General features: G+C 36.1%; 1 protein-coding gene across 1 annotated transcript; it reads right to left on the reverse strand.

The window, feature by feature from the left end:
* Positions 1-7,959: 7,959 nt before the first annotated feature.
* On the reverse strand, positions 7,960-13,904 carry LOC149539945 (uncharacterized). The gene is made up of 3 exons (XM_089802635.1): positions 13,492-13,904; positions 9,914-10,294; positions 7,960-9,769 (listed from the first exon to the last, which is right to left on the reverse strand). Exons 1-3 carry the CDS (start codon positions 13,902-13,904, stop codon positions 7,960-7,962), a joined length of 2,604 nt encoding a protein of 867 aa, XP_089658761.1.
* Positions 13,905-15,456: the final 1,552 nt, after the last annotated feature.

Below are 15,456 nucleotides of genomic sequence, written 5' to 3' on the forward strand. Positions count from 1 at the left end.
TGGAGGAATCTATGATAATAAGTAGCTAGACCATGAAACTAAAAATTTCCAACACGGTAGTGGGTGTAGGCCAATCAACCATTGCCTAAATCTTCATGGGGTCTATAGAGATACCCTCACTTGATATGATGTGCCCTAAGTATTGTATCTCTGATTGAAAGAAATCACTCTTTGCTAAGTTGGCATAAAGTTGAATATCTCACAAGCACTACAAAACCAAATGTAGATGTTCCTCATGCTCCTTCTGAGACCTAGAATATATTAGTATATCATCAAGGAATACAAGTACAAATCTGTCAAGATAGGAATGAAACACTTCATTCATCAGACACATGAAAACTGATGGAGCATTCATTAACCCAAAAGGAAGTACTATGAAATCATAGTGCCCATAGTGAGTTCAGAAGGTGGTCTTATGGATATCAGCATCCTTGATGTGAAGCTGATGGTATCTTGAATTAAGATCAATCTTGGAGAATGTTGTAGCTCCCTTAATTTGATCAAATAAATCATTGATCCTTGGTAGAGGATACCTGTTCTTTATTGTCACCTTGTTCAGCTATTTATAATCAATACAAAGGCACAAAGAACCATCCTTCTTCTTCACAAAGAGCACTAGAGCTCCTCATGGTGATACACTTGGTCTAATACGACCCTTAGCCAAAAGGTCCTCTAGCTGAAGGCACAACTCACTCAATTCCTAAGTGGTCATACGATAAGGAGCTCCAGAGATAGGCTCTGCTCCTGGAGTGAAGTCCATGCTAAAATCAATATCTCTTCAAGGGCATACCTAGAATCTCACTCAGAAAGACATCTGCATAAACCTATAGAATAAGGTGGTCTAAAGTCTTTCCTGTAGGGTCTTCTTCTTCCAGCTCATTTACTGTAACAGCAAATACCTAACATCCCTTATGAAAGCTCCACTTCAACTGCATAGCAAATAACATATGTAGAGATATAGGCCTCAGTATCCCCATAATCTCCACATCCTTCCCTTGGTCATCCTGACATATGATGGTCTTTTTTCTACAGTCTATACTAGCTCTATGAAAGCCAAGACAATCCATACTAATACCAAATTGTAAGAGCCAAGAGGAATAATTCAAAGGTCAATTGATTTCACAAACCCTCCTATGCCAAGCTCACACTTATGAGCTATGAAATCTATGGAAACCTTAGCACATGAGGTTAGTTCCACTTGTCAACCTCAATCTTGTTTAACCACTTCTAGCTTACACTTAACAACTAATGATGGTGAAATAAAAGAATTTGTGGCACCTAAATCAAACAATACAGAGAGAGGTGTACCTCAGATAGCTCTCGTAGTCTCAACCACGGTCCCCTAATGATCTGCTTGATAGTGATCTAGCATCGCAAATATCCTATGTGCTCTACTTGCACCTTTGACCATGGGCTTAGATGTTGTTGGTCTAGGACCTGAATACTAAGGTGGTCACTATGAATAGTGAGCTACAATGTGTCTAATATGCCCACACAAATAACATCCTATGCCTCTACTAGATCTTCTCCCTATAGGAGGTGCATTTGACTATTGGTGGCTATCTTTACTAGCAAAAGACTGGTTGCTCTATGCCAGATGAGTGTACTAATTTTTCCTATTGCGATGTACATGGTGATTGTTCTTGGAGTTAGAACTATCGCCACAACTTTTTTCTTGAGGGTATGATCCCTTCTGTTGCTATGACTATTGTTGGTTATGATTCCCCTTAGGAAAAGGAGGCTTCCTGTTTCCACCTGAGTTGTCGTTACCCTTAAATCCGGATGTTGTAGGCACTCCCACAAAACCCCCATGTCCAAGGTTGACACTCTGCTCTACAAGGATGGTTTAATGTACCACATCCATGAGGGTTTTAGGCTTAAACACCTTAACACCCCCAACTAGATGGTTGTTCAAGCCTCTGATGAAATGTTGTGCCAATTGTGTTGGGTTATCACTAATTCCTGATAAGGGCATGAGCTCATAGAACTTGTGCTCATACTCCACTATAGTCATAGTGAACTATCTCAGGTTGTCTAACTCATCTACTCTATGTTGCTTTCATTCCTTTGGTAGGCATTGCTCACAATTTTTTTCCAAGAATATCTCCCATGTGACACTATTCATGTCTAAGTCCAACTTCTTCTCTTCGATAGTCCACCAAGTGGCTCTGAAGTTTTCCAGGTTGGTAATAATAAACCTTACTTTGACATTACTATCAAAGTCCTGAATAGCAAAAACCTTGTTAAGAGCAATAAGCCACTGCTCAGCTACATGTCCTGAACCATGCTCATTAAAGGGCTTGACCTTAGACCTCATAAGGTTCTTCATCTGAGTAGCTACTATGGATCTATGTCGATCCCTCTAAGAGCTCCTAGACCTAGGTCTATGCTCATGTCCTCCATGTTGTGTTCTATCCTAATCCTACATGAGAGGTAGGTGATCAATGATGGTTTTCATCATTTGCCTAAGGTCAACCTCCTCAGAATCCACCTATTTCTCTCTATGGTTCTCTTCCTTATGCTCATTAACATGATCTTCCCTATTCTCTTCCTGAACAGGGCCTTCATAGATAAACTAACATACACTAATAGCTCTAATTCATCTATGACCTTTACCATGTCCAAGGCTATGGCCTCTAACAAAAGATCTCGTCCCAGATGCCATCCTACAACAATATCCAAGATACAAGATACTATAACAACCATAAAACATACTACTATAAGGCATACATAAAAGACACATTTTTTAAAATAGTAGGTTCAATTTTTAGTTTTTCCTAGTTTTAGGTTTATGTATATTTCAGTTTTGAAGTCTAAGTGTTCAAGTATGAAAATATACAACTGCAAGTTTAAGTACTATTTCAATTCAACTAGTTTAAGTTTTAGTTTGAAAAAGATATACATAATAGTTTTAAGTTTCAATTTTTGTTCAACTAGTTAACAACTAGTTGTGTTCCAATATACCTAGAGCTCCCAATGCAGAAACCTAGCTCTGATACTAGATGTAATGCCCCACCAAGGGATCCAAAAGAATTAACCTAAAGTTTTACTAAATTTTCCAAACAATTTTTTTTTTTTTTAAACAAGCAAGAATAACATACACATCAAACATAAAGTAGCAGAAGTAATAACATACAATCATTAATAAGCATACATAATAGGTTACATTCCTTAAGGATCCCAAGATGTTGAATCACATTTAAATTTAATTCTTTTCATTTAATTAATTTCTCAATTAATTAACTATTAAAATATCATAGTAATTCTCTATTAAATAAAATCATTAATTTAATTAATTAATTTAACTTAATTAATAGAAAAGCCACCAAAGACTTGTAAAACAAAATATGAAAACTCAACATAGAAAAACACATACAATATCAAACTAAAGGGTTATAATCATGAATTAATGTCATCTAATGCATTCAGAAGGTAAACAACTCAGATACTTGTCCTAATTTTCTAGGACAAATGGCTTAAAGGTTTAGGATTTGGACTTAAGAATTGATCTCCCCTCTCTTACCATTGAGATAATGCGATAGGGTATGCTCATCCTAGCAATTCAGGGAAGTCAATACCCAATACCTGCAACATACATAAAAATCCATGCATGTACAAACACAATATTCTAAACTAAATAGTCAATCGCAGGAAGTGGTGCATCATGTAGATCCTGACTAGTAGGTGACTACAACTCCTTTCCTTAACCACATCAGAAATGTCATACATAAAGAAAAGATACACACACACCATACACATGTACTATGGGGTAAGTATCCATAAGAAGACACATAATAATGCATCTAACTAATCATCATCAATAACTGAGATCACTGAATAATCATTATGCATACGTGAAGTATAGAGTACCAAGTAATCTCATCATAAATTACTGAATTTGAAACAATATATGATAATCTCAAAACAATACTACTAATCATCAAGCATAAAACTAGCCTAAAAGAGTTCGACAATGATAACAGAAATGTAAACTAGGGGCAGGCACTACACTTTACATGGCTATGTCACGAGCCATATTTTTCTTCATTATAAGCATTTCACTAGTTTCACACTTTGATCTTCCTATAATAAACAATTATGTATCACATACTTTAGGGAATATAGAACAGGTGTTTCTTGATGGTTCTCATTTTTTTTGGGGGAATATGCCTATATCTTTGATCATCCATGAAGCACCAACAAAATGTGGTTACACAATTCAATTTCTCTTTAACCTCTAGTACATCTAGAATTGTGACAATAACTTCCTTGAAAATAATCTTGTCATTCTATGTTGCACGTCTCCATTTATTTTAATCACATGAATAAGTGTTGAAAAATGCAACCCTTTGTTCACAATTATCGCCATTTTCTACTAATCAATAATTGTGTGTATTGAATTATTCAATTAATTCACTACCCTCTTCATCTATTATTTAAATAAATATTGTTAGCTATTTAAATAATTTATTAGTCTTTTTCTATCTTAAATTTCAAATAAATTTATATTTATTTAATAACCCATTTCCCATTTCTTACTTGTCCTATTTTTGGAATAAATAGCTTTTTTTTATTTCATAAATGTATAAATCCTCTTCTTTTCATTTTAGCCAATCACTTGTAATCAAAGGGATCAATTCCTCAATTTTGAGCTTGTGTCCCTTTTTGCATGTCTCTTCATTTGGGCATCTTATGATCAAAGTCAACACCTCCTTGCTTAGCCTTCAACCCTATTAAATCTCCTAGCACATCTTAATCTCACTATTGATTTTCATGAGGCTTCTATCAAAGATCTTTTTCTACTCACATCAGCTACTTCATGAGCATATCAAGAACTAATGCATTTTTTATCTTAAGCCAATGGAGTACTTGTATACTTGTGAACTTGCATATTGATAGCTTTGTGAGTTCATTACTAACCAATTACCATCATATTTCCATGGTTAAATCACATCCATCATCACTTTCTTATCAATCAACCATCTTCATTCTCCATAGCACCTTACAGTGCTTTGTGCTACAAAACTAAAAGCGCCCTTATATTTCACCTAGACAAGATCTTGGACAATAGGAGGACAAAGAAATTGCCACTTTAAAAAATTGAACCATTATGAATAGAAAAATATACAATACAATTAACGTATTATACACATGGTAGTAATTAAATAATATTTCTTTCAACTCATTAACCCTTACACATGTCTTCATCTCTGTCTCTATCTCAAAGACAAATCTTTCAAAAACATGTTATAAGCAAAATTTCATTACTCTAGTTTCTTCCACATTAGGAAAGGAAAAACAATATTTATAAAAATCTTATCGTCTAAACTATTACAAGTCTTTCCCATTATAATCATGTGTACAAAGTTCTACCAACTGAATAATAGACAATTTTTTATACTTAATTATATTTCCTACCTACATAAATTCAATTTCAACAAGTCATGGTAAATTGGTAGCATACTAGACTAAGACGTCATGAAAACTAAAATTTAGTATGTAAAGTTTGCAATGCTTTACAAATTCCAACCCAAGTTCCACACATTGAATAAGATCTCCAGCACAACCAAAACGGGGCAACGAATTGTAATACAGTAGCTAAAATATTACATGAAACAACTTAACACTTGGAATACACCATTACAGGCCCACTTTGATGTAGACTGCTAGCTCTGCAGAAATCACAGCAATTAGTTGTCAGCAAGCTACATGGGTTCATGCACAGTGAAGAGTACACAATATGAATATTGCAAGGAAATTAGAAATTTGTTGTTGTATTACCCCCAACCCTCTTTCGTACTTGGTACAACCACACACTTGACTGAAATGATTTACTAAAATCAGATTTATCAAAAACTTGGTTATTTTAGCAATCAGATTTAGTTTTTTAGTTTTTTTCATTATCAGCATCGTTATTTTATGTTTTCCAATTTATTATTGACAAAAGACAAAAGAAGATTTATTAAAAATACTCGAAAATCACAAAAACAAAAGATGCGGCAGAAAACAAACCAAACACAAAAATTTAGGATTCTTAAAACAAGGGTCGTAATTACAGTGGTATCTAAGCACAAATATTCTTGCAATCTTCTGCCTGCAGTTAAAATTCAGAGTTTGATGATGGGTTCATTGAGCAGAAGCAAAGGGAAGAAATTCTAAGCATAATTGAGATGTGATAAGACTTCCCCAAACTATTAAGGAAGAGGAGCTATCATAAGGGGTGCATTTTTGCTGCAACTTAGTGCCCCTGGAAGTCGTCTCAAAGAAATTGATGCTATCCTTCCTACAAACAAATTGTACAGTTGACCAATTTTCAAAAAAATCCAAAACATAATGGACTGAATCAGCATTTGATCTTCTTGATGTTTGTACTTGAAAACAACAAAAAAAAAATGGAAAAAACATCACTGCACGTGAATCTGAAAAAAATTAATTTTTACTTTGTTTTGTCTTTAGTACATTTTGTCTAGAGATTAGCCTGTCCCATAATTGCACAAATATTTAGTGGTTTCTGTTTATTTTTGAGACTATTATTTGATGGAAGAAAAGATATCATGAAACCTTCAATCTGGTGATCATGCCCAGCTACATGAAGAAAAATAGGCTGCAAGCATCTGTAGACCAGAAATCGAGTTTCTAAAATGAGACTGCATTCTCCTCACTAAAAATAACAACACATTTAATAATAAATGCACTGAAGAAGAGTTTTCTATGAAACAAAATCTGCCAAAAACCAAAATGTATTCAGTTACACTGTTTAGGGTTAGATATTCGAAAGAGAGTAAAAATATACTGGCAACGAGATATTGCAGCTGAGAAAAGCAATCACTGGTGGTGGATAAGTGAAAACCGTATCTGTGTTACCAAAAACAGACAAAAATGGAGGCTTCCAGATCAAAGGTACTCAGTAAAATATGTGAAAACATCATGAATTTTTCTCAAAATTTCAGCATTTGATGCTATGTGAATCTGGAAAAAAAAAGTTTGACTTTGTTTTGTCTTTAGTGCATTTTGTCATTACTCTGTTAATTAATTAAAAAATAGTGATGGGATGCTTCATAACTGTCACAATTGCAAGACCACACATTAATACACATTAATAGAATTAAAAAATTATGATGTCATGCTTCGAAGCTGTCACAATATGAATAACAATAATAATAATCCAACAATAATAATTATTATATATTTTATTCAAAATAAAAATCAATTTTATTCATTGCCTTTTAATGTTAAGCTAATTATATTTGAAATTAATATTTTTTATTTTATTTTTAAAAATAGAAAAAAAAAACTTAGAACTTTATAACGAATCAAACTCTTCCAAAATTCTAAAATTTGATTGACTGAATTAATTAGTTTTAAAAAGTTAATAACAGAAACTAATAACTAAATTCACAATGAACTCCACCTAACTTGAACACTCAACTGCCATTAACATAATAATAAAATAACCTTCTGAAGTGGCCTATTTAGAGACAACAATTCATAGCTAAACATATCATTTGCCCTACGTATGGCACTTCTCTAGTCACAAAACATAATAGTTTTGAATTAATATTTCTATCCTCACTCCATGCTCCGGACCATACTTAGTGTTCAGAAAAGATTTTCTTAAAGACAAGTTCATCATCTTACGATTACAGTACCCTCGGACAGGAAATGGAAGATAAAATATATCACAATAATGAGGACTCTGATGTCCCTTCTACCAGTTCAGCAATCTGCAGATCCTGACATTGTTACCACGGCATAGAAATACTCCACTGAATCCAAAGCCAAATTTTCATCTAGTGTTATCAACTGCGTTCCCACGAAGATTTTGCAAGTAAGATCCAGGGATAAGCATTAATATAAACAGACAATTTCCTACTTTGGACTAAATAAATAGGACTGCTAGATCTTTCATTAAGTAAGATGAAACCTAAACAATTTCAAAATGAAGAATAGAAATGGCAACTAACCATTGGTCCTTGATGTGGATGAGTGAAATGTAAAACGAGGGCTGTAATTTAAATCCCAGCTGCATGTCTGGGAACCTGTAACTCTATTGAAAGCTCTGATTTTGAGGGCCTTAATGCAACGCCATATTGAATTCCAGCATATTATGAGTGAAAGTGTTGCACCAAATCCCAAACCCCACCCCAATCCCAGAGCTTCCACTGAGACATGCTCATCTATTCTGCTCCATAGTGTCTTCTTTGCATATGGTGGTGGGGGAGGAGGAACCGCTGTAATCTTTTTGCACTTGGGAAAAGGGTAGCCACACAAACAGGGTGGGTTTCCCTGGTAGTATATTATATCAAAAGTTACAAACTGTGGTCCTCCTGGTATTTGCCCACAAAGACTATTGAAAGAGACATTAAAATAGCTCAAGTAGTACAATTTAGACAGTTCCTGAGGTATCTGCCCAGTCAGATAATTGTGGGATAAGTCCAACTGCTCCAATGTTGATATTTCCCCCAGAGATGGGGGTATCCCACCTTTGAGATGATTTCCACTCAAGCTTAACAATCTCATCTGAGATAGATTCCCAATGCCCGATGGTATTTCCCCACTTAAGTAGTTGTTTGACAGATCAAGTATGGTGTTTGTTGCCAGAACATATTCTAGGTAATACACATTTCCTTTCATTGCTACGCTCGGTAGATCCTCATAGAGTGTGGTGCCATTCACTTGTGAAATTTCAGGGTTTTTAAACCCCTGCAGATCCTCCAGAGCAGAAGGAATTTTTCCATAAAATTTGTTATTGGACAAGTCCAACACCTGCAATCTGCTGAGATTGTTGATCAATGGAGGAATTTTTCCCTTGATCTCATTTGATCCAAGACTTATAACTCTCAACTGAAGACAATTTGAGAGCAATCGTGAAGGAAACTCACCTGTCAATCTGTTGTTGCTGAAATCAAGAAGCTTAAGTTGTCTACAGTTGGCCAAGGATGCAGGCAAGGTCCCAGAAAAGTTGTTAGAATGAAAAGATAGCACTTCCATAGATGAAGGAAATTCAATTTCTAGATCTCCGCGGAATGCATTATTGGACAGTTTTAGCCTCTTTAGGGCTGTGAAGTTCGCCAATGTTGCCGGAATTGTTCCCGAAAATTGGTTTTTGGATAGTATCAGAGTATCTAGATAACTACAGTTTCCTAATTCTTGTGGAAATCGGCCCTCAAAAAAATTTTCACTTATAGCAAGGGTTGTTAGGGGAAGCTTGGAGAAACTCATGGGCAGTGGTCCGTTGATCCGGTTTCTTGAAATGTCAATCCATTGAAGATGACTACAGTTTACTAATTCTTGTGGAATATGGCCAGTAAGATTTATGGTGCTATATAAGGATATTTGGTAAAGCTGTTTCAACTTGCCTAGTTCAGGTGGTATGGGGCCTGATAACACGTTATCGGATAGAAACAATACTTCAAGGGAAGAACAATTAGGTAGGGATGCTGGGATCTGTGACCTTAACTTGTTAGACTGTAGGTAAAGGTACTGTAACTTGTCCAGCCTACCCAACTCAGAGGGAATGCCTCCGGTCAAGCCATTGTGAGAAAATGCAATGTAGAACAACTCAGAACAATTACTGAGAGAAGGAGGGATATTACCAGTGAGCGAATTGCCTTCAAAGTAGAGATATGCCAGACTTTTCATCGAACCCAAAACAGGGGGAATTGAACCCGTGAGATTGTTGTAGCCAATGCTCAATTCAAGGAGAGAGGTGCAATTGCTCAGAGAAATTGGAATGCTTCCACTCAGAGAATTGTTTTCCAAGAAGAGACTCTCCAACATATCCAGGCGGCCAAACCCTGGCAGTATTGTACCCTTCAAATTGTTTTCCCCTAAAGTAATCAATTGAAGATGTGTGCAATTGCTCAGAGAAATTGGAATACTCCCAACTAAACCATTGCCGTCCAAACATAGCCTCTCCAACATACCCAGGTGGCCAAACCCTGGCGGTATTGTACTCGTCAAATTGTTGTCCCATAATGAAATCACTTGAAGATGTGTGCAATTGCTTAGAGACATTGGAATGCTTCCAGACAGATTGTTAGAGGACAAAATGAGATGCTCTAACTTGCTCAAACTACCATATTCTGCAGGTATGCTCCCAGTCAAGTTGTTTACAGAAAGTCTGATCCGCCGAAGGTGCGAGCAATTCGAGAGAGATTTAGGCACGAACCCTTCCAGTCCATTAAAACTAAGATCTACAATGCTTAAGGCTTTCAATTGACCAAGCTCAGTTGGAATATTTCCGGTGAAAGAGTTATTGGTGAGATTCAAAATCTGCAGTGAGGAGATGGTGTAATGATCCCATCTTTTAGCAGTTGACCAAGTGTGTGTGCGTTAGCCTTGTTCTACATGGTCCCGAGGGCTAACAAAGGGTTTAATGGGATCCTGGAGTGTTTTGGCCTAGTCATTTCCAGTTTGGGCCAAAACAAAGTTGATTTACTCAGTTTCAAGCATACTTACTATTTTTAGTAAGTCGGCAGGACACAGTGCAGGTCAATTTTGGTGATTGGAATTCGATACTCCTCGGTGAGAGCTTTCCGATGAGCTATCACTCGCATTATTTGGAGTCCGATTGCTAATACATTTTAATGCCTGAAGTTTTATTAAAGTAACGTCTAATTTAATTGTAAAATATTAAAGTGTTACTTTAATATTTATTTTATGGTGATGTGTACCCAAGGGAGACATAAGGGGTATTTTAATATATGTTTTATATTACACATCTTTATCCCACATTGCCCATATGAGTTGAGCGGACCCGTGGGAATAGAATAAAAGGAAGCATTTGTAGCTTCATTAGACAGGTTGAATATGAGAAGAAATTGGTGTGTGAGTTGCAGCTTTGTTCTTGGCATTTGAGGACGTCTATCCTCTCTTGTAACATTCTAGACGTCATTCCCTTGGGGTTTGGCCTTTGGAATTCTTTCTTATTGGCTTCATTATCAGGCAGTTTAGTTGCATTTTCGGCTACAGGCAGATTTGATATTTTGCTCATATCTTCTTCACTACTTGTCCGACGCTTATGCCGCTTGGAGGGAATGGTATTATGAAGGTAGTGGACTGATTGGAGGACAAAGTATTGTAGCAGCAAGTTCGTAAGCATGGGCTGGAGTATTATGACAATATTGCTGAAGTGATTAGTGAGTTGATAAATCTGCCATATATTTGGTTTTATGAGTTCTGAAAATAACATTTTATTAGCAGCAGTTCATTTCCACTTTGCATATTGTTGTAGTTTCTTTCTTGTTTATGTTGTATGATACCAATTCCATGCACGAAACACAACAAACAAATAAACGTTTGATTTCCAGAGTTATAAGGGGTTTTAAGTAGTTGAATGCAAACTGTTTGACATAATTCCTTTCAGCAATTTGGTTTAGTTTTTTGGGACATCCAAGGGTGTCCATTCCAGTGGTATCAGAGCTATAAGTCCTGCCATCCTGTGGAGATCATATTGATAGCTAGATAAAGATGTATATTAGTCCAGATCAAGATGTGATGTTCAGACAGTTATTGGGTACATTAGAGAAGGGGCAACATATGCAACAGGAGTAGAATAGGCGAATGGATATGATGTTGCAGCTTATGGCTAGACAGATGGGTATCAAAATTGATGATTTGTATGTTGCTCCAGAGCAGAAGGTAGTCGATTTCGCAGGTGGGATCGAGACACATATAGAGCCAGCCAACTATGATGTTAGTGATGTGGGCATTACGGCAGAGTCAGTAGAGACATGCGTGCGAAGTCAGGAGACCACATATGAAGCCTTGTCGGGGGATGATGACGTAGCAATAGTGGAATTAGGAGAATGCGAGGATACTATCATATCAGCAACCACTTCTATGTCACTTGAAGCATCCAATGAGGAGTTTAATGGTATAAATGCAGTGGTTGATGTATTTTCTAATGAAGCCACACATGTTAATGATTATGAGTTTTCATCAACTACAAATTTAATTCATTTTTTTGTTGCAGTAGTTAATGTTGTTCCTATGTCCATATATTTCGATGCGGCAACACCTATTGTTGATACAGTTAGCATGAGTACATATGGTTCACCTACAACTACATCTTTTTCAATGCATGATGGTGATAATATGCATTCCATTCCAATATATATTATGTGGATGGATAAAGGTAAGAAGACGTTTCATAGATCTTCTATGGAGTTGCCTTATGGTGACATTCTGACTTCATCAGCACAAGTTTTGAATGCTAGGCTACAGGGGGTGGTCCTGATGATGCGGATTTGCAGTTGGTTTAACTTCCATATGGATATCACCTATTGGGATCGAGGTGGAGGTTGGAGTCCATTATGTTACTTAATTGCTTGAGGACAAGCAATTTCAAGGAGGGCGGATTTGTAATGATCCCATCTTTTAGCAGTTGACCAAGTGTGTGTGCGTTAGCCTTGTTCTACATGGTCCCGAGGGCTAACAAAGGGTTTAATGGGATCCTGGAGTGTTTTGGCCTAGTCATTTCCAGTTTGGGCCAAAACAAAGTTGATTTACTCAGTTTCAAGCATACTTACTATTTTTAGTAAGTCGGCAGGACACAGTGCAGGTCAATTTTGGTGATTGGAATTCGATACTCCTCGGTGAGAGCTTTCCGATGAGCTATCACTCGCATTATTTGGAGTCTGATTGCTAATACATTTTAATGCCTGAAGTTTTATTAAAGTAACGTCTAATTTAATTGTAAAATATTAAAGTGTTACTTTAATATTTATTTTATGGTGATGTGTACCCAAGGGAGACATAAGGGGTATTTTAATATATGTTTTATATTACACATCTTTATCCCACATTGCCCATATGAGTTGAGCGGACCCGTGGGAATAGAATAAAAGGAAGCATTTGTAGCTTCATTAGACAGGTTGAATATGAGAAGAAATTGGTGTGTGAGTTGCAGCTTTGTTCTTGGCATTTGAGGACGTCTATCCTCTCTTGTAACATTCTAGACGTCATTCCCTTGGGGTTTGGCCTTTGGAATTCTTTCTTATTGGCTTCATTATCAGGCAGTTTAGTTGCATTTCCGGCTATAGGCAGATTTGATATTTTGCTCATATCTTCTTCACTACTTGTCTAACGCTTATGCCGCTTGGAGGGAATGGTATTATGAAGGTAGTGGACTGATTGGAGGACAAAGTATTGTAGCAGCAAGTTCGTAAGCATGGGCTGGAGTATTATGACAATATTGCTGAAGTAATTAGTGAGTTGATAAATCTGCCATGTATTTGGTTTTATGAGTTCTGAAAATAACATTTTATTAGCAGCAGTTCATTTCCACTTTGCATATTGTTGTAGTTTCTTTCTTGTTTATGTTGTATGATACCAATTCCATGCACGAAACACAACAAACAAATAAACGTTTGATTTCCAGAGTTATAAGGGGTTTTAAGTAGTTGAATGCAAACTGTTTGACATAATTCCTTTCAGCAATTTAGTTTAGTTTTTTGGGACATCCAAGGGTGTCCATTACAGATGGCTCCTATGGCGAGAAAAATAGTACCTTCCAATTTCATGTGAGGAAGAATTACACCCACAACTTTTTTGGAACCCTTTCTGCACAAAACACCATTCCAGGAGCACACGTTTGCTGCATTAGAAGAAACCCAACTGGAGAGTGATTTCATGGGGTCAGCTGTAATGCCCTTTTTGAAAGCAAGTAGATTCTCCAGATCCTTCTTATCCAAACCATCATTCTCTGGTAGGATACAGCCTTTCACTACTGAAAACGTTCCATCCACTCCATGGAAGACATGAGAAAAAGAATAGGAACTGTTTTCATTTAGTCTTGCATTGACAGGTGTTATAGTGAATATCACAGCCAAGCCCAAACACAGCATTTGAGTCAAGGTGCCCTCCCACATTTTCCCGCCCCACATCTCTGAAAAACGCATCCCAAACTAATTATCCAGGGCAGCGGCCACCTTCACATAGTCTCGAATTCCGTGCCAACTAAGTGTTTTTAATTACAACACAGAGAGGATGGAGATTATGAATATATGATATGCTGAAATTGTTACGTAGCGAAATTCTATTTTCCGCATTTTCAAATCAAATTTTCTATGGAGAATAGTCCGACCTTTACTAGGGAGCACATACATTTACTAGGAGGTTGACACATTTTTGTAAGAGATTCTTTGTTTTTAGTGACTTATTTGTGACTTGACTTATATTTGTGATCCACCTAATTCAGTTTGAATTTGAATAGAGAGTTCTTATAAATTGGAGTACATCACATTTACTATGAGGTTGTCACATTTCTACCGACTTATTTGTGACTTGACTTATATTTTTGATCCACCTAATTCAGTTTGAATAGAGAGAGTTCTTATAAATTGGAGTACATCACATTTATGATGAGGTTGTCACATTTCTACTAACTTATTTGCGACTTGACTTATATTTTTGATCCACCTAATTCAAATTTTTTTTTTGATGAATAGTCATTTTTTATTAGGGTCCATTTGGCCACGAGCATAGGAATGGAGAATAGGCATGTAATATTGAGAATAGGAATGGCCATTTCAATAACAGGTATTTTTTGGAATGGGTATAAGCTCATTTTAGAGGCAAAATGGGAATACAAAAATCGTATTCCAAAATTTTTCATTCCTATTCCATCAACCAAACAGAAAATAAAAATCGTATACCAATTTTTCTATTCCTATTCCATCAACCAAACGGGCCCTTTGGGCCCATTTGGTGAGCAGAATAGGAATACGTATTTTGGAATACATATTCCAAAAATTTTGAATTCCTTATTTGGATGCACCAAAACGGGATTGGAATATGAAGTAAAATAGGAATACGTATTCCAATTTTGGCCCAAAAATGGGGTTTTGTAATTCCACCCAAATAGGTGTTATTGGAATACGTATTCCTATTCCATATTTTTTAATTTTAGAAAACATAAATTTTTGGGTCAACGAATTCCCATCAAATATTGGCTGAACCAAACAGAGAACAGGAATACGTTCTATTCTAGAATACGTATTCCAGAATATGTATTCCTATTCTGCTCACCAAATGGGCCCTTAATAAAAACCTAATTCAATTTGAGAGTTCTTATAAATTGGAGTAATCACATTTACGTGAGGTTGTCACATTTCTACTGACTTGACTTATATTTCTAATCCACCTAATTCAATTTGAATGGAGAGAGTTCTTATAAATTGGATTACCGCACATTTACTATGAGGTTGTCACATTTCTACTAACTTATTTGTGAGTTGACTTGTATTTCTAATCCACCTAATTCAATTTGAATAGATAGAGTTCTTATAAATTGGAGTACATCACATTTACGTAAGGTTGTCACATTTCTATTGACTTGACTTATATTTCTTATCCACCTAATTTAGTTTGAATATAGAGAGTTCTTATAAATTGGAGTACATCACATTTACTATGACGTTGTTACATTTCGGCACAAGGTAAATAGCCGAA

This window comes from Cupressus sempervirens, chromosome 9, assembly GCF_028749045.1.
Source record: "Cupressus sempervirens isolate cs-2001-9-10 chromosome 9, ASM2874904v1, whole genome shotgun sequence".
NCBI classification, from domain to species: Eukaryota; Viridiplantae; Streptophyta; class Pinopsida; order Cupressales; family Cupressaceae; genus Cupressus; species Cupressus sempervirens.